The sequence below is a fragment of the Abramis brama genome (assembly GCF_963993115.1).
Source record: "Abramis brama genome assembly, chromosome: 15".
NCBI lineage: Eukaryota > Metazoa > Chordata > Actinopteri > Cypriniformes > Leuciscidae > Abramis > Abramis brama.
Genome location: NC_139977.1, coordinates 5517534 through 5540084, shown reverse-complemented (window position 1 = coordinate 5540084; position 22551 = coordinate 5517534). Strand labels below are relative to the sequence as shown.

Below are 22551 nucleotides of genomic sequence, written 5' to 3'. Positions count from 1 at the left end.
CAAACATTTTAGTATATCTTCTCAAGGGACAATACTAAAGAAATTAAACTTGGATAGATTTTAGAGTAGTCAATGTGCTGATTGTATAGCAGAATATATTTAGCCTACTGTCCTCTTAATAACTCAACATACAGCCATTATTGTCAAAATAGCTGGCAACAAAAGTGAGTACACCCTAAGTCAGGGTTCACCAATCTCGGTCCTGGAGGGCCGCTGTCCCTGCAGAGTTTAGCTCCAACCAGCTCCAACACACCTGTTTGAAAATTTCTAGTATGCCTAGTGAGACTTTGATTAGCTGGTTCAGGTGTGTTTAACTGGGGTTGGAGCTAAACTCTGCAGGACAGCGGCCCTCCAGGACCGAGATTGGTGAACCCTGCCCTAAGTGAACACATGTCAAAACTGTGTCCAAAGTGTCAATATTTTGTGTGAGCACCATTGTTATCTATCACTCCCTTAATCCTCCTGGGCATGGAGTTCACCAGAGTTGCACAGGTTGTTGCTGGGATCCTCTTCCACTCCTCCATAATGACATCATGGAGCTGATGGATGTTAGACGCATGGCGCTTCTCCACCTCCCGCTTGAGGATGCCCCACAGGTGCTCAATAGGGTTCAGGTCTGGAGACATACTTGGCCACTCCATCACCCTCACCTTCAGCTTCCTCAGCAAGGCAGTTGTCATCTTGGTGTCTGGGGTCATTATCATGTCGTACGGCCCAGTTTCTGAAGGGAGGGCATCATGTTCTGCTTCAAGTCAAGTCACTTTTATTTATATAGCGCTTTTTACAGTACAGATTGTATCAAAGCAGCTTCACAGTGATAACATGAAATGTTTGTTTCTAGAAGAAAATTGCATCATCGTCCACCTTAAGTAAGGCAGATCAATAATATTAAATGTCCCCAACTAAGCAAGCCAAAAGCCAAGGCAACAGTGGCAAGGAGCCAAAACTCCATCAGGAGTTCAGAATGTCTCTTCAGAATGACTCTTTATCTCTTCAGAATGTCACAGTACATGTTGGAATCCATGTTTCCTTCAACCAGCAGAACTCATGCAGCCCCAGACCATGATGCTACCACCCTCATGCTTGACTGTAGGCAAGACACAATTTTCTTGGTACTCCTTACCAGGGCGTCGCCACACATGCTGGACACCATCTGGAGCCAAACAAGTTTATCTTAGTCTCATCAGGCCACAGGACATGGTTCCAGTAATTCATGCTCTTGTAGAGCCCTGCACGGGCCTCAAATCTAGGCCCGAGCCCGGCCCTGGCCCGAGACGCTCAGGCCCTAGCCCGACCCGTGTCCGACAGCTCATCAGAATTATCAGCCCGAGCCCGTGTTTTTTTTGTTTTTTTTCACAGCGGCAGCCTGCCCTATTTGCAGCCATTGAAATATGTCCGTTGTGTTAGTTGTTTCTTTTCTTTTCTTTTCATTTCTTTATTAAGTTAATTTAGACAAATGTTTTGGAGCATTAAAAAAAAAAAAAAAAAACACGACCAAGCAAGCTGAGCCAACAGCGAGTAAAACATGTTTGATCAATTTAGCCTCTCAAATCAACGCTAATACTTTACTTGGCAACAATAAAATCCATAGATATAAAACACTTCAAGCATATCACACAGACAGTTTAATATTTATTTATTAAACCACAGCGAGTAATTTTAAAAAAAATACTGAGGCAGGATCAGGCTGCTCGCAACAGCGCTTGCAAACGAAATGAGCAATAGCTAATCTAAACAAATTAAATTAAATAAATCAAAAACAAACTTGCAGGTTATCTTACCTCAAAAATGCACCACAGAACATGGCCATTCTTTTTTCCAGTAGTTTCCAACAGTTAAAAGAAAATAAAGTCCAATCAAACGAAAAGTTATAACAGTCTCTTACAGAGCATCGTGGAGAAAAAGAATAGCATCCACAGTGGAAGATTTTAACCCAGTCCTCTCTTCTATCACTCTGCGATTTTTCTCTTAATATTCTCCATTATTTGTACATGAGGTGAATCGTTGGTTGCGCTGACGGGAAACCTTCTGTGTGTGTGCGTGCATGCGTGCGTGAGACTGTCATGTCAATCATATGTCAGTGTAATTATAAGATTATGAAAGTTATGAGGTTATTAAATGTCTTTCTATGTTTGTTTTTCTATCGTCGACGTCAACTTGTCATATTTTTTAAATTAATGTCTAAAAATATAAAAAGAAGGATAACCCAAAAAAGGCCCGAAGCCCGGCCCTAGGGGCGTAAAAAAGTCGGGGCCTGTCGGGCTCGGGCTGAAATGCAGGGCTTTACTCTTGGACAGGTTGCTTTCAGCAAACTGTTTGCGGGCTTTCTTGTGAGCCAGCTTCAAAAGAGGCTTCCTTCTGGGACGACGGCCATGCAAACCGACTTGTTGCAGTGTGTGGCGTATGGTCTGAGCGCTGACAAGCTGAAATTCCGCTTCTGCAACCTCTAAAGCAATGCTGGCAGCACTCATGCGTCTGTTTTTTGAAGCCAGCTTCTGCATCTGACGCACAGCAAGAGGACTCAACTTGTTAACAATGTGCATGTATGATCCCTGTTCTGTTCAGTCCTTTGTCAGTTCTTGTTTTTACATTATGTGGTAATAATTCTCTGTGCATTCTCCTGGTGTTTATTAAAGTATATCTGTTTGTTAATTCCACGTCATGCATCTCCTTGAGCGCATGATATACGTGACAGTAAGGATAATTCAAGAAAATCATTGCTCATATATTGCTCTTTCATTGCTCAGGAGACTTAAATGAGAAGTTCTCAATCATTATTTAATCCTCAACTTGGTCTGAAATGTTTCTCTTAAATCTGCTTAGGTGATTTGAATTAAACAAAATTACATTTAAAATTGATCTAAAGGTGATGATACACGAGGATGCTTTAGCTCGGTCATGGGCCCTGTGTCTCACCTGGTTGCCTGTTGACGGCAACATTTCCCAGCAACATTGCTCAAAAAGTTGAGTGCATGTTAATTTAAAGGGGAAACATGTTTTTCTTGTAACATTTCAACAATAACTTGCTAATTTGCCTCTAAAATGACTTTCCTCTTTAACTGACATGACATATAGGCCTAAATAATAACCAATAGCTAACTTTTTAATGATCTCATCGATTCCTGTTTTTTTCTTCTTTTGATTGTTTAATAATCCAAAACTACATCTTGTAAAGATTTTTTTTTTTTTTTTTTTTTAATGGCTGTTTCATGTTGAATTTAAGGACTATTATTAATTTTCTCTATTTAATATAATTGTAGGATAAATAGTTGATGGTAGTTTAAAGTATTAAAATAAACACGTTCTGTTTCTTAATAATATTTAATCCAAATGCTCAGTATTCAGTATTTAGTTATCTTTTTATAGTCACTTCGCATCTATAGCCAAATGATTGAATCACTATATCCATGGCAGTTGTTTTTCGATCTGTATCTTCTCAGCATGAGAGAATATGAGGTGGAGAAGAGTTTGAGCAGACAAGATGAACAGGGCTGCTAATTAGCCAAGCAGAAATAACCCAGCTGTCAGTCTAATGTGCGACTGCTGTGCTTCACTCATGAGACTCCCACCCACTCCAAGAGAGGAACTGTGAGCATATTGAGTCAGCGGAATGATTTCAAGTCAGTCAGATTCATCAAGTCATTGGACGTGGTTTTAAGCAGTTAAGTATTGTATTTTTGAAATGTAGTTTACGAGGCTATTGGTGTGTTGCTGTTACACAAATATTAATTACTCAGGTATCAGTTATGATAGAGGAAAATTCTATTGCAATTTTAAAGCTCAGAAGACTTCGAATGGATAGGCCACACAAAAAGGAAAATTCTGTCATCAACTTGCAATCTCATTTGAATCCTTAATGATCTGTGGAAGACAAACGGAGATATTTAGCTAAATATATGTTGTTCCTTTCCATATGATGAAAGTGAAAAGAAACATTACTATCTGGGTTCGTTACGTACACAAATTACCATGAAACTATCCTAATAGTAGTGCATAGGACTACTGTAGTATGCACTATTTTCCAAGATTTCTGAAGTCAGATGATGTGTAAGAAAGAACAGACCAAACTTAAGTCAGTGATGATGTAATAGTACATGATATCACCCTTTTATTTATGTATTTATTTAGTTTTAATTTATAGTATCCCCTGAGTTTTCAGTTGTTTCATTTATTAGCAGTTTTTCCTAAATTAATTTGGTATTTTAAAAGATTCGTTTTCAGACACTTAATTGCATGCCAATTACAATTAAATGAAAATGTTTAATATATTAAATACAATTAGCTGAACTTTACAGTGTTTTTTAAATTACTTTTATTGTGTTAGAAATATGGTAAAAAATGTAATGCATTTAAGGTAAATGAAAATACACTTTAATGATATTTCTGTTAAAACTTGGGTCAAAATGCATAACAATTGCATTGTTAATGATGAAGTTGCAATTTAGTATATGTAAAATATATTAAGTTTAAATATCGAACAACGCACTAGTTAAATCTATAACCATGTTCTTTACATGTGCTATGTTAGTCAACACATCAAAATAAGTGTACTTCTTCAAAGAACGACAAATATTGTTAAAATTTTTAATTTGACATTATTACAAAGTTACTTATAAAAGTGTAATTATAGTTAAAGTGCGGTTTAAGTACCCTTAAAGTGTAAGTTGCAGGTTAACCACCACAGCCAATTAATGTGTAAATTAAAGTGCTCTATATGTATATATTTAATTATTTATGTTTTAAAATGCGTTAAAATAACATTTATTGGGGTTTCTTCAAAGGTATAGCGTGTTTTTTCAGTAACTGGTGATGACGTCATAAGAGGAACTCGCAACCCATACCCTGCTAGATTCTTACTGTATTATGGCTATTTGGAGAACGACTGAGGATGTGGGAAACCATCAAATTCTTTATGGACCACAGCCCTACAATTTTTAACCGGTCAGAGGGGAAGAAATTGCCAGGACCCATGGCACTCAAAGAGTTATTAATGCTTGGTGTGAGGAGAATGAGTGGAGGGTTGGCCAGGTGTCCTGGTGAGTAGCTATACTTTAGAGCTAGTCTAGGCTAGCCTGGTGCAAACTTAACCCGGATAATATAAGGGAACAAGCCAGTCTTTTCAAAAGTTTGCCGTCATGTAGAATAGCAAGGAGGGACAACGACTGAAGACATTATTTACTTACAGTAAGTCAGTCCAAATCAGAGCTGTAGAGATGCACACACTGCACAGGCACCAATCGCTAGTCTCATCGACGCCTCAAACGTCATGTAATACCCTTCCTCAATCCACACTATTTCTCATGATTTAATTAGTGATGTTTATTGTCAGAAAAGAAAAAGAGAGATCGATGTCCCCATCACTGTGTTTGTGTGGGCTATGCCACCCACTTGAATCAGCAGGGGAGAGTATGTGCTGCCGTGAGGTGAACGTGGAACAGCTCGACCTCGACCGGCTGATCTGACGTGCCTGAACCCGGTGCCTGAACCCGTTTGTTTTGCGAATAGCTTATTCTCATTTCAGGCAGGATCACGGTCCCCTTGAAGTCAGCACACACGAGTATGTTTACAGTTGTGTTATTTTATCCATAATTTTTTTATCAAATAAAACATACAACCAACTTTTCTGTAGTTATGTAAGGCATCTATAGCTATGACTATGCCGCTAACTCTACTAGTGAGTTCCTCTTATGACGTCACGCCCCATCTAGTGGAAGGGAGCGGGAGCGGTTAAAACCACTGTTAAAAGTGCCAACTTTTCATATTATATCAGCATTTTGGTATAAAAAACAATGGTGGACGGTTCTTATCTTTATGTTTAATAAACACATTGCATTATCTTCATGAAAAATTTAACCTGCAATTTACACTTTAAGTGACCTATTAATTCATTAATGGTATGTTATTTGCAGTTTTATTAATATACTTTGAAGATTTGAAGTACACTACAAGTGCAAATCCATTACCCAGCAAGAACCAAAAGACACAAACGAGCAAAAAGACACAATTGAACACCTTGTATATCTTTATTATTTTCAACCTAAAGGATACACAATCAAAAATACTCAAGGCTTGCTACATCTCAACTAACAACAGCACAAGATTTCAAAAATCCCTTTTTTTTTCTGACAACGAATATAAAAATGGAAAAAAGAGCAGACTTGTGAACAAACATAGCAGAAAATCAAGCTTTGGCAGGAATTCAGATGAGACATTTCACCATATCATCTCAGAATCCAAGGTTTCGCCCCTGGTTAAATGCAAGCATAGACACCAGCTAAAGCAAGTCGCAAAGCTCTAGACACCTCCATCCATTGAGAAACAGTGAGAATATTACAATGTATCATATGGAGATACACACCATGGTAATTGCTCTCATGAGTTATTTACACTGAGGTTCAAAGTAGGAACCATAACATTCTGTACATTTGCAATATGTATTTTTTGCCATTTTATTTTTGGCCTATATCAATGTTTCATTAATATGCTGTAATGGGTCGTACTCGTACATAAAAATGAGTCTAGCGAGTTGGTTTTGTGTTTTCATATTCTAATGTGAGAGCATGTATGTGTATTTTCTGCAGTTTCAGAAATAAAAGCACAAAACTCCCTTTTTTATCATGCCGTTCAAGATTGTTGTTACCTAACTACATACTGTAAGGGGCTTATGGGTATTCTGTTTCCATATTGGGTCATTGACACTCACAGACATTGTGGGGAAAACCGCTTGACAAGATTTCAGAGTCATGCCTTTGTACAAACAATAGTTGAATATTAAATACAAAAATAAAATAAGAAATACAACAAAAATAAATATTAATAAATAATAATAAAAAAACAAGCATATGATTAAAACTACGCAGCTAAAAAAAAAATGAAACAATGGACATATGAGAAACAAATGGGCCTGTGGAAATATTAGGGAAATAGGGAATGGTGTTGATGCAAGTGGACGTGATGAAAACCCTTTAAAAAGCAGTGTGTGAGATCTCATTGGCTGTCTGTGTTGGGAGGCTTGGCATCATGTTGGGCACTGCCAGCAGGGAGCCATGGAGAGACCGAGCGGGAGGTGGTCTGCTTGGCCATGCTGTAGTGGCTGATGACGGTGTAGAAGCGCCCGCGGCTGTTGGCGTCCTGGGCCGTGTAGTAGGCCTCCAGAGAGGCAGGGATGCAGCGATTGTGCTTTTGAGAAAGTGTAAATGTGTAACGTTACAACTGTGAATTTAGACTCCTGCATTTGTTGAACAAGCAGTATTATCATTTTCAATTCCTCAACATGACAAATGTGCAACACACACATCACTAATGTTCTATCACTATCATAGATTAATGTACTCATTGTTTAAGATGCCCTTTTTTAAGGTCTTGATTTAGTTTTTTGGGTCTACTCATTGTTGAATGTTCAAAAAACACTGTTTCTCCCCCATATTTTACATGGTTGCAGCAGCTCTTTTACAGGTCTGTCTGCAACGCTCTGTTCAGTTCTTGTCTCTATGAAGCCCCTCCTTCGAAAAGCACACTGTGCTCTGATTGGTTGGCTGGACCAGTGTGTTGTGATTGGTCAACTGCTTCAATTTTGTTTGGGAAATTTCACACGCCTAACCATAACCACGAGTTTCAACACACTACCAATGCAACTCAACCAGGCCCCGCCCCTTCATTTTGAATATGTCTTGGAATTATTTAAATTAGTAATAGAGTGCAACATTTGGGTTCCGGAAGAAAAAACTCCATTCATTTTCTTTATAGGGAAATGGATTTTTAATGATAATTTAAAACCTTTAAAGCCTTACTGTTATCTACGTGGTTGTTAATCGGTATTCACTTCTGTTGAAGCCGTCAGCCAGCATTATTTCAGCTTATAAAAAATAAATTAAAAAAATTCATGTTTAACAACAGAATTTCTGGTGAAGAAATATATTACCCATGCCATGTGTCACCATTATGTTCTGTTTTCATTTGTCACATGTTCCTTTGTTTAGATTCCCGCCACTCTTTAGTTTCTATGGTCACTGTTATCGGTTGGGTTCAGCTGTGTTCAGCTCGTTATCTTTTGTATTATACGTTCCTGTGTGTTCCCTTTGTGTTGGAACTTTATTCTTCTGTGTCTTCGTCTGTCTCCTTGCACACACGTGTTACACCATGATGCTGTACAGAAAATTCCACCAATCAAACTGTCGAAACTAGCAAAGCGCACCAAAATAGCTATTTAGCTCCGCCCACTCCCATGATGCACGTAATCGAGTTGGCCTCTCAAAATGTTTAAGTCTGCATGTGTATATATTGCAATAAACTTAATATATTGTTTTTATATATATATATATATATATATATATATATATATATATATATATATACTGTATAGATAGATAGATAGATCGATAGATAGTCAACATTTTTAAATGAGTAGTTCTATATATTTCCACTCATTAAAGCTGTGAAGTACAGTCTTGTACCTCTTATTTTTGTCTGATTTTTAAATAATGTTTTGCTTCAAATCAAAGTTTGCAATGCTAAGATTCACCTTGCAGCTGGCTGGCTTTGTTTCATAGTGTAACACTTGGTATAACACTTAAAGACTTTTTTAAAATCCCTATGGGAGAAATTAATGGAAAAAAATACTTCTGGAACCAACGGGCAGAATTATTGTTGCACTCTATATTGTGACGTGTTCGTTCCCGAAAAACTCAAGACTACAATGGAGGCGTTTCAAGGAGTTCAGAAACACTGACACTGATATAGAGAATAACTCCCGCTGGAGGGACTTTATGTTTTGTAACTTTGCAGAACTTTTTCATGATCAAACAGCAACATTACACACTAAAGAAAGCTGAAAAATGTAAAAAGGCATACTAGGATCCCTTTAAAGAAATATATTGTGGAATTTTTGTCCACAAACAACGTGGGCTTGAGTATCACTTTTAACAACTATTTGCAGCGACATAAGTGTGAAATTTGAAATGAATGTTCATCACCAAGTAACTGGATTTATTCGTAACATTTTGACAATTATAAATTAGATTAGAATGGACATACAAAATGTTTTCCAAAGGTTTTGAGATATTTGTTGCACAGAAGTGTTTTTAGCGCTGGCGTGTTGTTTAATGAAAGAAGAACATTGGTTTTGAGTTTATCCTCTTACCTTATACACAAAGCCATCTGGGCAGGTGTGGTCATAGGTGAAGGCTTTATACACCACCAGGAACACTATGCAGGCCAGAAAAGCCAAGGCCAGTACGATAAGGATGGTCACCTGTGTGTGAAAAAAGACACAATTCATCACAGTTCTTTACTGTGCATTTCTACTGTTTCAAGCTGGATCCAAAACAACAGCCAATATCAAGCTCTTCAAGCTGTGTGTTTTCTCTAAACCTCTGCAAAGACAGAACTGGGGCTAAAAGGTCCGGTGGAGACAATAGTGTGATCGAATCTCTGTTGTCTTTTTTTCCCAGCAGCGCTAATTTTTTCACATCACTGTCATCTTCAAGTACATTTACCTCACAAGATGCAGTTCAATCTGTCACACTACATTTGTCTCAACAAAGCAGCTTATACAATAAATCTATGTGGCCCAAACAAAAAATCTGAGGCAATTCTCGACCAGACCAGATTAATTTGTCAGGGGTGATTAGTTCTGTAAAAAGGGAGGCCGCTTTCAGCGTTTTAGTCCTAGACACAGAAAATGAAAGATAAATGAGAGAAAGCCAGTTGACATCTGAATATTTCAGAGAAACGTCTGCTGTCAAAGTGCTGCAAACCTTCCGCTGAGAGTCTGTTCACACGACACCGTTTTCAACTAAAAACTTTTAATGCATTTTGGCTGATTTGGGGTCAGTACCGTTATCGTCTCCGTGTAAACTACAAAAACGATGTCATGTGAACCATGCATATTACGTGTCTATAGGCGTATAGTTTTTCTTTACAAAGTGACATCGCCAACTACTGGCGCCTAAGACTACAGCACTTTTAGTTGTTTTCGCGGATCCATGTGACAACGTTTGAACAATATTGTCGTCTGTACGTGAAAACATCATTGCTGTGTAAATGTACCCTAAATCAATCAAAAACTACAAACCTTGTCTCAAAATTACCACAAGAGTAACTGATTTTGAGAATGCAGAGGGCGTATAACTGAAATAGAAGTTTGTAAGTAAGTATCAGATGATTGGAAATGTTTCTAGTTATTTTGGTTATGCTGCAAAAACCAGTGATCTGCCTACCTAGACAGCATCATCGTAAGTGTGCACCAGGTACAAAGATGGTTCAGATTAGGCAGTATTATGCAGCCTCCTAAGATACCTTGTTTTAGCCAAAATCTAAGGCAGTGCATGTACACACACATAATCCTGATACATTCAACTGAACAGCAAAACTGCTTGAAAAGCAAAACTGCCAAGAGTATTTGTCTTCTGACACTGGCCGATTTGTTTTTCACTACTTTTAAGCATATAAATAAATGAAAAACAGGTGAAAAAAAAAAAAAAAATCTACCATTGCTACAAGACAAAATACATATTTGAGAATTTGTGAAATGGGATCCAAGAAAAAGATAATAGGATAGTGTTTAGAAGCAGGGTGATCCATCTGGATAAACACTGGAAGAAATGTATTTCATTCAGTACATAAAACCATAGATAAAAATAGTTATAATCTAATTAAAATGGACTATTTTACCTAACAGAGTTCTGCAGGGACGATGTATTTTTGTAGGCTAAAACCCGGAAACGACTTCCAGTTCCATTGTCCTGAAGTCAATATTTTTTTAAGGGGTTTTAAGTTAAATACCTGAAATAAGGTCTGTCATAAACACAAGCTCAAGATATTTTCAGAAGCTCAGTTTTATTCTATGGCATAAAATCAGTAATACCCCCTTGTGATTGCTTTAACACTAGTGAAAAATAAATATACCAAAATGTATTTGAAATACATTTATTTATGCTAAGTATACTACAAATACACTTGCATGTACTTAATATAAATACCCTGCAATTGTACTGTTGGTATACTAAATTTACTGACTTGCAGTCTGCTACATTGTAACAAGAAATTTTGTACTAAATGTATTTAAGTATATCATTAAGTATATCTTTAGTTGGACCTCAGCACTATTTCTGGATAACTTAAGTATATTTGATTGTGCTAAAGTGGAACTATTTCAAGTGTACTTCAGATACACTTTAAATATCTTGCAATGAAAGACTGATATTATACAGAGATCCTACTATCCATACTAATAGTGATATTAAAAGACATTTTAGGCTTAATATTAAGAAATGTGCATTGTGCAATAAAGAAGCACTCCAAAGAAAGATAATTATAATAAATATATCAGTAAGTCTCAAGCGATATGTCGGTAAATGTTAATGGATTTTGTAGTATACTTAGTATGAAATAAATGTATTTTAAATACATTTTGGTATAGGTTTTTTTTAACTAGGGAAAACATTTACTTATCTTGAAAAAAGGTGACTAAATGGGACTCTGCAGCACTCTATATTTGTGTTTTGTCTCATTATTGTTGGCTTAGCAACATGCTAATGTCAAACCTTGCAAATCAACTGTGTGTGCACTTCACGCAAGCACTATTTGTCTGGCCTATTTAGAGCATATCAGGCTTATTACTTAGGGTCCATTCCAGTTTTGGATATGTCAGCACACGGTTAAGCAGACCACCGGGGTTTGGAACATGGCCATTTTGTTGTCTTCCTTGTGGTTGGGCAGCTTTGTATTAAAGAATGACATTACTAGAGATGCCTGATGGGAACAAATAGTGATGAGGAGGCAAAATGCAAAATATCAACTGGATTGATTTTAGTATCACATGACCATTATCTGTTTTTCTCTATCTCCATTTATTCATTCTCTCAGCACAGATTAAACAAGTGTACTGCCTGATGTCCTTGGCCAAAATTGGCCTCATTTGTTCCATGTTGCTAAGCGGTGGGACTAGCGCCAAAATGGCTGGGTGCCTTTCACGCTCTAGATTTGAACCACTTTACTGTTTTAAATCACCCCCTGATGAGACATTTTCAGTTATGTTTTTTTGTAGGGAATCCTGCATGAAATTTGGCTATGGTTTGCAGGAGAACGTCTATTAATGCTTAACTGTCTCCGTATACATTCAAATACTTTTTTTTCCATTACTGTCCCCAACAAAAGAAAGATAGGGAGTCTCAAAAGATTCATTCTGGCAAATCAAATCCAGACTGAGGACAGAATCGGCATAAAATGAGGTCATTCCACCTCAAATGTCAACGTGTTTGTGGCACACAAGACATGCCACCATCTGCTTGTTTTTCATCACACCCCACAAAGTGTATTATTGTGCCCTGCTGATGAGCCTCAAGGTTGCAGAGCATATTGTTGTCATTTTTTGTGTGTGTGTGTGTGGGGGGGGGGGGGGGGGGGGGGGGGGGGTGATTAATCTATGTTCAGAAAACCATAATCCCCAGGGTGGATTTATTTATCTTCTCTGGAGTGCTAGGAGTATTAATGCTTTTTGCTGATTCTGCATGTACTATAGTGTCTATAGACCTCTATAAGACAAAAAAAATAAATGAATAAATAAATAATTAAAAAAGTTATATACTTTCCCCTATTTCAACTTGCCTCACTCCAAATGAACGTCTCATGCATACTGCGCACAATTTAAAAGTACTTTCTCTGTCTTGAAAGCCCTAATCTGATCGGTTGACTACAATTTATGTACACTAGGGTTTTAAATGAGTCTGCCTGAAAGCAAGGTTTGAAAATGTATTACACTACAGATTACATGCTGTAAATTGAAATCTGTAAAGTATTTAATTATTTTGCTAAAGGTGAATAATCTAATTTAAATACTTTAATGCTTCTCCAAAACTGGCAATTGTTTGTTTAAGCATACAAAAAATAAAGAAAAAAAGGCCAGTGTTGCTTTTCCAAGCAAGTTTACGAAATAACTAGCCATTTTTTGTACAAAACAATTTGTTTTATAAAAGTCCTTTTAAGAACAGCTCAAGCAAAACTGCTTAGGCGCATTGTGGTAAAGAATGATGCGCTTCAATAATCTGAGCACTCAAACTTATTTATCAGTTAGATTGGGAATGATGGCTACTGTACATTTATACATGTTTAACGACAGCTACAGATAAACCCACACTCTGGACAATGAAAGTAAAGCGATTCAAACTGCAACATTGTAACAATTTAAGTCCCTATTTCAGTAAAAGGCAAATTGATCTACAGGTCTGCAAATGCCCTTAGTAAACAGCAATCAGATGAATAGTGACATTTGTTTAACCAATGCCGTGAGTTTGGGGGTGGGTTGGACAATTGTCAATCTGTTTGACAATTAATAGCAAATGGCGAGTTTTGGGGAGAAACAAAATAGTGCAATTTTGCTAGTGACTAATGACATAAATTACACACAACTTTAAAAATACACACTACAACTGGTAAAAATACCACGTTGCTATCCTATAGTATACATTGTTCTCCAATGAACTTCAGTGAATGATGTGATAGCACATTATTACATGCCCAAAAAACTTGATATCATGAATATCCAAAAAACGTAAACTCATAAACTAAAACATAAATCAGGTTATGACTGTAGCCATGGTCATGGTAACCATCGTCAGTCCGTGACGTCATTAGCAGAGTGTTTGGCCCCGACGTCACGGCGTTAGCTGGAGGCAAAACAAAGGGAAAACTGGAGGCAGCCAATACAAACCAGCACTGATTCGGCTACATAATAAGGAGCTTAAAATATTTTTATTATAATTAAATGTCATCTTGTTGTGTTGTTGGGTGCAAGAATCGACAGAGTACAGGCTCCAATTAGAAATTTTATTGAACAATGTTTTCTAAACTATTGTGATTATTTGTGAATCATCTATGATTGTATAGCCTCAATGTTGTGTTTGGTTGTGACTAGACATTTTGAAGAACCTGGTAAGAAAGAATAATCAAATACATAGTTAAAAAATTAATTTGCTGTATCTGGAATTTTTATTTCTAGAAAATATTCACATCATTAAAATTGCACTGTAATGTCACTCTTTACATGGTCGACTTCTGGCCTTGCCGCTGACTAGGCAGAGCTTCGGATCGTGTAGATGTCAGGCCACTCAACCGAGGTAGTGTTAACGTTAATCCTGTCAGATCGTCCATCCATTGAGTGAGCGTGTACGATCTGGTTCTGTCCGTTAAAATTAACTTTTGCAAATAACAATCGCAGTCCTGGACAGTGAGTGACCTTACACATTAAGATAAAATCTGATTTTCTCCAGTCATTGTTAAAAAACAAGCTAACAAAACTTGCAAACTAGCATTAGAGAAGCGGCCAGGAGAATCTTTCTGCCTCCATCTAAGCTCTGCCCACAAAAAACGTCACCATGTTTACTAACTGAAAAGGGGTCTATAAGAGGGTGCCCAAGAGACACATTAACAAACTTCTTTGTCTGAAGGAGATGTGCAAGCAGGGCCAAGGAATGGCAACAAGACGCAGTGTCTCACTCCCCTTCTCAGGCAAACCACTGTTACAGACGTAACTGTAAGACATTCCCTTTTGAAGTGGAACTGAACACTGCATTTAGGATTGACGCTATGGGGAACAAATACCCACTCCACCATGCTGAAGGAATGCCTGCCTCACTAGGGGTAAATATGCACAATCATAGTGGGCATAGCTGACTCAACGGATTATTTAACCAGTCAGACCACCAACCCAGGGCACGTTCATTCAAGAACTCACATAGACCACCTAGTGGTAGCACTCCCTAAGCTTCCATCAGCCAATAATAGAAGATGTCCTTGCTCCTTGCAGCATGCAAAGTTACAACCTTCCTTCTTTGCGGGCCATTTTAGCCCCAAGAACAGAGCTCTAAGGAATAAATGGCTTAGCTATAACAGCCTCTTGCTCGACACAGCCCTCAGAGAGTATTCGCCAAAGGAAGAATATTTTAAACTACAACCTTGGATGATACCACTACTTTCAAGGGGGAGATATTGAAACTTCTCCTCAGTGATCCAGTCTTCCTAGCTGAACCGCTTTCTATTGATCACCTTCCTCAGGTCTTGTCTCTTCCTCCTAACATTGTGCCTCCTCTGAGCTCTATTTCTTGAGGGAGGAGGAGCACGAGAGACTACACTCTGCCTCTGGCCTGCCTCCAGTCATCAGACTGTGACAGGCCAGGACCCCCAGAGGCTTAAAGCGGAGACTTGGATCGGCACAGGACGTCCTACTTTAAATGCGGCCGACTGCGGCCTCACCTCTTAACTTTCCGACCACTGTCTCTATAGACGTGCCAAAATGTTCAGAGGGAGACAACAAGGAGAAAATTATTATGTCCACCAGGTTCAACCACATGTGCCACTTCATTACCACCATTGCTTCCATTTAACGACCAATGGCAGCGGCTGTTTGTTTGGTGGCCTGGAGGACTAAGTCTGTGGTATGGAGCAGTTCAGCGACTGCTTCAGGAGACAACCCCTGATCCAGATCTCTCATAAAAAAATCCCTGGCATCCTGGCCAAATTTGCTTATTGGCCCCTATCCATCATGGCCTCCTAATCACCCCATATTTACTGATTGGCTTCATCATTCTCATCTCCTCTCCACCAGTAAGCTAGTGTTTGGGGGGTGTTCTGGCACAATATGGCTGCCGTCGCATCATCCAGGTGGATGGCGCATCATCACATTGGTGATGGTTGAGGAGATTCTCACCTTCCATACAGTATGTAAAGCGCTTTGAGTACCTAGAAAAGCGCTATATAAAATGATTATTATTATTATTATTATTAGATCTGCCTGGTAGGCCTGCAACACAGCTATAGTGTTTAAGGCCCCACAGGCCTGACCTGCTGCCACATACGCTATGCCATTCAAACACAAAGTGGTCTGTAGCGGCTTAGATGACAGGACAGGAGCCTTTAAAGAGGAAGACTTACCCTGTGAGAGATAGCTCACAAGCGCTTCTTCAACAGGTGGCATCCTCACACATCCTCGCTCGCTAAATCCGTCCACGATTTCTCCACTTCCATGCGAAATGGGGAAGAAAGGGGAGGCTCATGGGGTAGGATGAATATGGCCCAACAGGAAACGCTCATCAAGTCTACCATGAGCCGTTTCCTGTCTCCCACACCCCACACTAGATCCAATCTGGTTGTGGTGTGGGCCATAACATCCAACGGCTCCCCGTATGCAAGGTTGAGAGGGCTCAGTACAAACGCTATCTTCACCGACTTCAACCACATCCGCCTCCTCCTGGCTGGATGGTGTCAGCAAAATGCTAGATCAGATTATGCTAGAGACTGAGGAATGTGAAAGAGCTATTCCTTTTTCGGCAAACTCAACCTGTGATCCCAATGACTTCAGCATACAGTGGGGCCCTAGCCGCGAGGTGCAGACGCTTGTCCTCATTTCTTCGAGAATAAGGCTAAACGTGAGCAGAGCTTCCGCACTCAAGCACAAAACGCACAGGTTGTGTGTGTCCTCAGGTGTCAAAAAGCTGAGACAAGGAGGCAGGGCTCTACAGTGCGAGTAATTCACTCGCATTTGCGCCTAAAAATAGTTATGTGCGAACTTGAAAAATAATTTACGAGCACAGTGCGCGAGTGACGGGCTGTTCTCAATACACTGAAGACAACAGCGCGATGAAGCGAAGCATACCATTGATTTCACATGGAAAGCAAGCAAGAGGACGGGGTCGCAACTGCGTGATGTGAACATTTGATGACGCGCTTAACTTTATTCAAATGGGAGCGACGATTCGCAACCTTTGAGCCAATCACTGAAATAGTGTGGGAATGTGCGGGAACTGCTGGATTTTAAATGAGAGAGTCCTCCCAACAGTGCTAAAAATAAACGTGTGAGAGCGTGTTATTGGCTATATGTCATGTTATAGCCAGATATGATGACGCTACTGCAACACGCATCACGACAGATGAGCGATCCATTCATCAAGCTAAATGCCGCGAATTAAAGTGAAAGTAAGTCGTAGACGCTCATCACACAATCATATTCATTAATAGTAAAGAAACGAAATGATATTAGGCTAACGGTTACCAGTGCTGCTGTCGCTCTCTCCTATCGCTGATTTTGAAATGAGCTTATGATGATCAATAAAATGCTGGTCATATCTGTTGCTTTTGGTGACGTGAACTAGGCCTACATTAAATCTGCATATAACGCGGGAATAGAAGATCCGATTTAGTTTTGCGAAAACACACAATGTGACTAACGTTAGGTGTAAATGGAATCGTTTTGATCAGTAAAAACGCGTGAAATCGTTTTGATCAGTAAAAACGTATGCAGTGACCAGGTGTAAACAGGCCGCTACACCATAAAAAAAAGTAAAGTAAACACTTAGTGAGCTAGATATGCAACACAGTATGAAGCCTATAGTCATTATCTCAAAAGACCAAGTGCAAAAAAAAACAAAATAATGAACTCCCGCACACTATCAATAGGCCTACTTGCAAATGAGTATCAAAATTTTATTAGCAACCCACCAAATTTTATTTTAATTATGTCCCACCAAAAGACCAAATGCATAAACTGAAGTTACGACCAAAACAGTCGACACTGAGGACAGGAAGACGACAAAAACTCATTTTTGATGTAACTTAATATAGGCTACTGCAAGTACTGCAAAGGAAAAAAGCAAGCAGGCATTTGTTTTGTTTTTAGCACTTTATACTTTATTGAGGAGTTCATTCTTTTTATATATTTTGAAGTAGGTTAAAATAATAATTGCATAATTATTAAACAGGTAACGTTAGTTCACCCAAAATAGAAAATTCTGTCATTTATTACTCTCCATCATGTCGTTCCAAACCCGTAAGACTTTCACTCATCTTCGGAACACAAATGAAGAACTTTTTGATGAAATTGAGAGATTTCTTTCCCTCCATTGACAGCCTACACAACTACCACTTTGATGCTTCTAAAAACGTTCATAAAAAGATCATAAAACTAATCCATATGAATTGAGCAGTTTAATCAACTTTTTTCACTGTGCTCCTATATTTCTTTGTGTGCTCCTAAATTTTTTCATTTAGGAGCACATGTACTCCTTGGGAAAAAAGTTAGCGTAGAGCCCTGGGAGGCACACACTTCCTGAATCGCTTGCTCGGTTTCTTCATAATTCCACGTTCACCACACGCTATTTACACAAACGGCTCTTAAAAAAAAAAAGTATCATGCCCTCTTATAGGGCTTGTCAGCCAATGAAAAAAAATGGCGTGTTCACAGTTGCTTCAGACACCGGTTACACTGATGGTCAATCCAAGACGCAGTGTTGAGTTCGACTTCGAAAGGGAACAGATTTTCTTCTTTCTTCTCTCTAGACATCAAGGACACTACAAAGTAGTGCTATTATTTTTGCATTGAGTCTGTCCTCTTTTATTCTCTTGTTTTTCTCCTCTATTGTCTTTCCATCATGCTCGGTCTATAATACTCGCTGCCTCTCCACTGCCTTTTAATAAATGCTGCAGTCCTTCTCCCACCTGAATGTTCTGCAGTTCAGGTCACCATTTGCTAACCTCTGTGACTCCATGTTTAGTCCTATTCGGATGGTAATTGTTTCTCATGGGGATGTAAGGTATTTTCAACATTTACAGTTGATTTTATTTCCGTTCAAATCCAGAATGTCAGTGTTTTTCTCCCACCACCAGTGTAAAAATCCCCAGCCAGATTACCTACTGGCTAATTGCCATCCGAATCCATATCTCCAAGTTGACAAGAAGAGATCTATTAAAGAAAAATCACTGTTCAAATCATTTTTGACCACTGCCGAGCACTGTACGCTAACTGTTGCTCTTCACTTTGATTTGCATGCATTTTAAATATACACTTTTTATTACTGAAATGTTGGAAAGTATTTACAAGAACAACATTTCATCACTGCTCCACCTCAGCGAGTGGGAGCTGTTATGAACAAAAAGGGGAAAGAAGAAAAGCGGAAAAGCAGGTATGCAATAACATTTTAAAATATAAAAAATATAAACCAAGCCGCTTTATGTTTACCTCTTGTAAATAAGAGTCTGCATTAACTAATTTCTGCTAATTTCCACTTTTTTTTTTTTTTTGAGATAAAATGCAAGACAGAAAACCATTCCAAGTATAGCGCGTCTATTTTCCTATTTTTTAAACCGGAGATTTAAATAATCAAATAATAAATCGGATACTTTTATTAAATTAAATATGAATTTGTTCTATTATTCCAAGCATATGACATTTTATTTACAGCAGACAATGACTACGTAAGCAGCGCATTCATAGGATCACAAAACTCGCTCCTTCACCAATCACCATCTGAATGCATGAGTTTTATCACTGAGGTGCCATTCAAAATTTTTTTTAATGATCATTATACATGAGAAACAATTACTGTCCAAATGGGCCTTTTGAAATAGTTTTTTGCTTGATAGAACTTTGCTGATAGTTTTGATTGTTCCTCCAAGATGCATTTGTATAATTACCATAATCATAGCACAATTTAATTTAGGCACTGTATCCTGATACGCAAGGCTAGGATTGTGTTTTTGTTTTTTCCCCCTCAGTTTATAATATGTCTGGCATTTAACTGAACCAGTGTTTCAAGGACATTCTAAATAACTTCATAAAGGACATGTTTCTTGTGTAGCTGAAAGATACTTAGATACTTGAATACTTTTGTTATACTTTTTACATAAAGTTACACTTTTTTTTATTAATGAAACTCATTGTTCACCAGCGTGTTTACATCTCTCACTGATCTCAGTGCTGCTGCTGCTGCTACTCAACTTTCATAAAGTCACCTTGAAAACAAAACTTAAATTATTTTTTTTAATGGAATATCACAGTACTTACAATAAATTATTTATCCGTGCACATCATTATTTCCATTTAAATTAATGTGCCCTCGTAATCAAAATCAGTTAAGGTTAGTAATGGAACAACAGTTGTAAAAAGTGATTTTCAAGTTTTTTCTATAAGAGACAATAAAAACAACTTTGATAAAAATATTTACTTGATTTTCAAAAATCAACGAATTTTGCTGAATGCAACATTTTTGACAATCCAAACATGTCAGTCTCTCGGTAACATAATTTATTTAAAGGGCACCTATTATGCCCCTTTTCACAAGATGTAAAATAAGTCTCTGATATCCCCTGAGTTTGTATGTGAAGTTTTAGCTCAAAATACCCAACAGATACTTTTTTTTTACAGCATATTTAAATCGTCACTTTTTAGGGCTCAGAAAAACGCACTGTTTTAGTGTGTATCCCTTTAAATGCAAATGAGCTGCTGCACTCGGCACAGAGGGCGGAGCCTCACAAGCTCGCACTCAGTGTCAGACAATCTCATCTCACGGAAACAGAAACTCTCAATTCATTCGATTCACATGACGTCACTGTAGCTTTGCGCCGCCATCTTTGCGACCGACGGTCTCAGTAATGCCTGCAATATGTTGTGCAGTGGCCGAAAGAGGAACCCTGAACTGCATTTTATTCTATACCAAAAGAAAAGGATAGAAGAGAGAATCATTTATTTAAAAGACTTGAAGTCTCATGTTGGTTTGTGGTTAATTATATTTCCATTGTACTCTCAGTCGCCAACATTATACAGACAGATATCGACAGATAATGTTTTGTCTTCATTTTATTGTTGGATCTGTTTAAATGCACTTTATCATGGTAAATTAGTAAGATTTGGGGTTGTTTTGAACATAACTGTCTGTCTGTCTGTTAGTTAATACCTACCTAAATCTAATAATATTTTTCTAATAAATATTTTTTTAAGTTCATAAAGATATTGTCTTCGTCACATGCGCTTTAGATGTTATTTTGTGTAAGTAACGTTAACGTTAGCTCTGCAGACGATGCATAATCTCAGCCTTGAAATGCATATTAAAGGACTAATTCTTCCAAAAATGATAATTCTGCCGTCATTTACTCACCTTCATGTGCAAATCCTTAAGTTTACTTTCCGTGGAAGGCAAAGGGACATTTTTGAATATGTAGCCTAATGGAGACTCTTCTTGTCGATGTAATGAAAGTGAATGAGTAACATTAGCCTACTGGGGGCTGTCACGCAAAAAAAATAAATAATAAAAAACAAACAAAAAATCACAAAAGTATCATAAAAGTGATCTAATACGACTCGTCCGTTATATTAATATCGTTATTTATTCATATGATAGCTTTATGTGACGAACAAACTGCAATTTAAGTCGTTATATTATAATCACTGATGAGCTTTACCTCTTGATAGCTTTTAATCGCAGCCGAATCATTCAAAAAGATTCGACTCGAAAGATTATTTCATTTCGATATTTGTGTGTATTAAACCTTCTTCTCTGTAATTGAACATCTGTTCTTTCGGACAGATATGGCAGTCTTTTATGATATTCGGCTGATGTCTCTGGCTGTGCTGATGCTGGTGTCTCTCTGGACTCTGCCAGTGCTGCTGTTCAGATTAGACAGATTCATTCATGCCAGCCGAACAGCTGCAGATTCATAGATTCATTCATGGCATCGCCTCAACTCTCATGAACGCGCGCCATGAAGCTCTATGACTTAAGTATTTCTATATCATGAAAGGCCAATTGGGGCAAGCCTGGGGCAGATAATAATGGACTAAAGAAAACTGGGGGTAACAAATAAGGATCGGAGCCTAAAATAGAAATTTTCTCCAGGTATCTCTGTCTCTCTCTCTCATTCAAATGGGCAGTTTGGGCGGCCATACCGGGCGAGTCGGTCGCAAATATGGCGGTGTTCTATTTGTAGTGACGTAGGTGGCATCTATGAATAGCGTGTTCATTTTGACCCGGAGTCGGACAATAATGCCATCAGAGTCAGAGCATTTAGACCGAACGGCCGAGACTATGCTGTATGGAGATAGACAGGTATATTTTAGTTTAATTACGGTTATAACGTATTTGTCATCTGCTTTTATCCACTACAAGCCTGCTGTAGCAGACCCCGTCCGAATGATGGCCAAAAATATACTGATGAGTTCAATGAAGTTTATTGTACATCACACAAACGATGAAGCGTCAGTTTTACTCCAGAAAATCACAGTGAGCTGAATAAACACAGTATAAGAAGTGTGCATTAAAGTCTTATCCATAAACTCTCTCCCTTCATTATCATCAACATACACAGCGAATTACACAAAACACTTGTTACAACTAACAGTAAACAAATGCACACTTTTTCAGGGGGTGCTTAATAAACTGGTAAACTTTATATCCATCCATAAAACGACTCAGATGAACTGTAATAAAGTGCGCGCTCTCCCTTTCATTACTGCCGTGACCAGTATCGATCCGGAGACCATAAGCTGGATCACGAACAGTTGGTACAGATCCTTCCTCGAGTAACAACAGGAGAAAATGAAGACTGCTATGTTCATTCTTACATTCAACAAAACACCTCAATCGCTTAGAAGACACTCTTGTCTACAGCTGCTCCAGCGTTGGACTGTGTTTAGTTCACTCAGGGCGGGTCTATGCTAAAACTGCAGTCTCAGTCAACAGTCGTGGGAGGGGCTTGTGCAAAAGTACGTCACATTGCCCCGAATTTGAG

At 38.3% G+C, this 22551-nt stretch overlaps 1 protein-coding gene across 1 annotated transcript in view; it reads right to left on the bottom strand.

Annotated features, from left to right (window-relative positions):
• Positions 1-6004: 6004 nt before the first annotated feature.
• nsg2 (neuronal vesicle trafficking associated 2) overlaps positions 6005-22551 on the bottom strand; it is a 41162-nt gene continuing 24615 nt past the window's right edge. Inside the window, exons 4-5 of the mRNA XM_084136272.1 lie at positions 9140-9250; positions 6005-7179 (exon numbers count right to left, since the gene is read on the bottom strand). Of these exons, the coding sequence (XP_083992398.1) occupies positions 6988-7179; positions 9140-9250 (303 nt within the window). The 3' untranslated portion in view covers positions 6005-6987. The remainder of the gene's footprint in view (positions 7180-9139; positions 9251-22551) is intronic.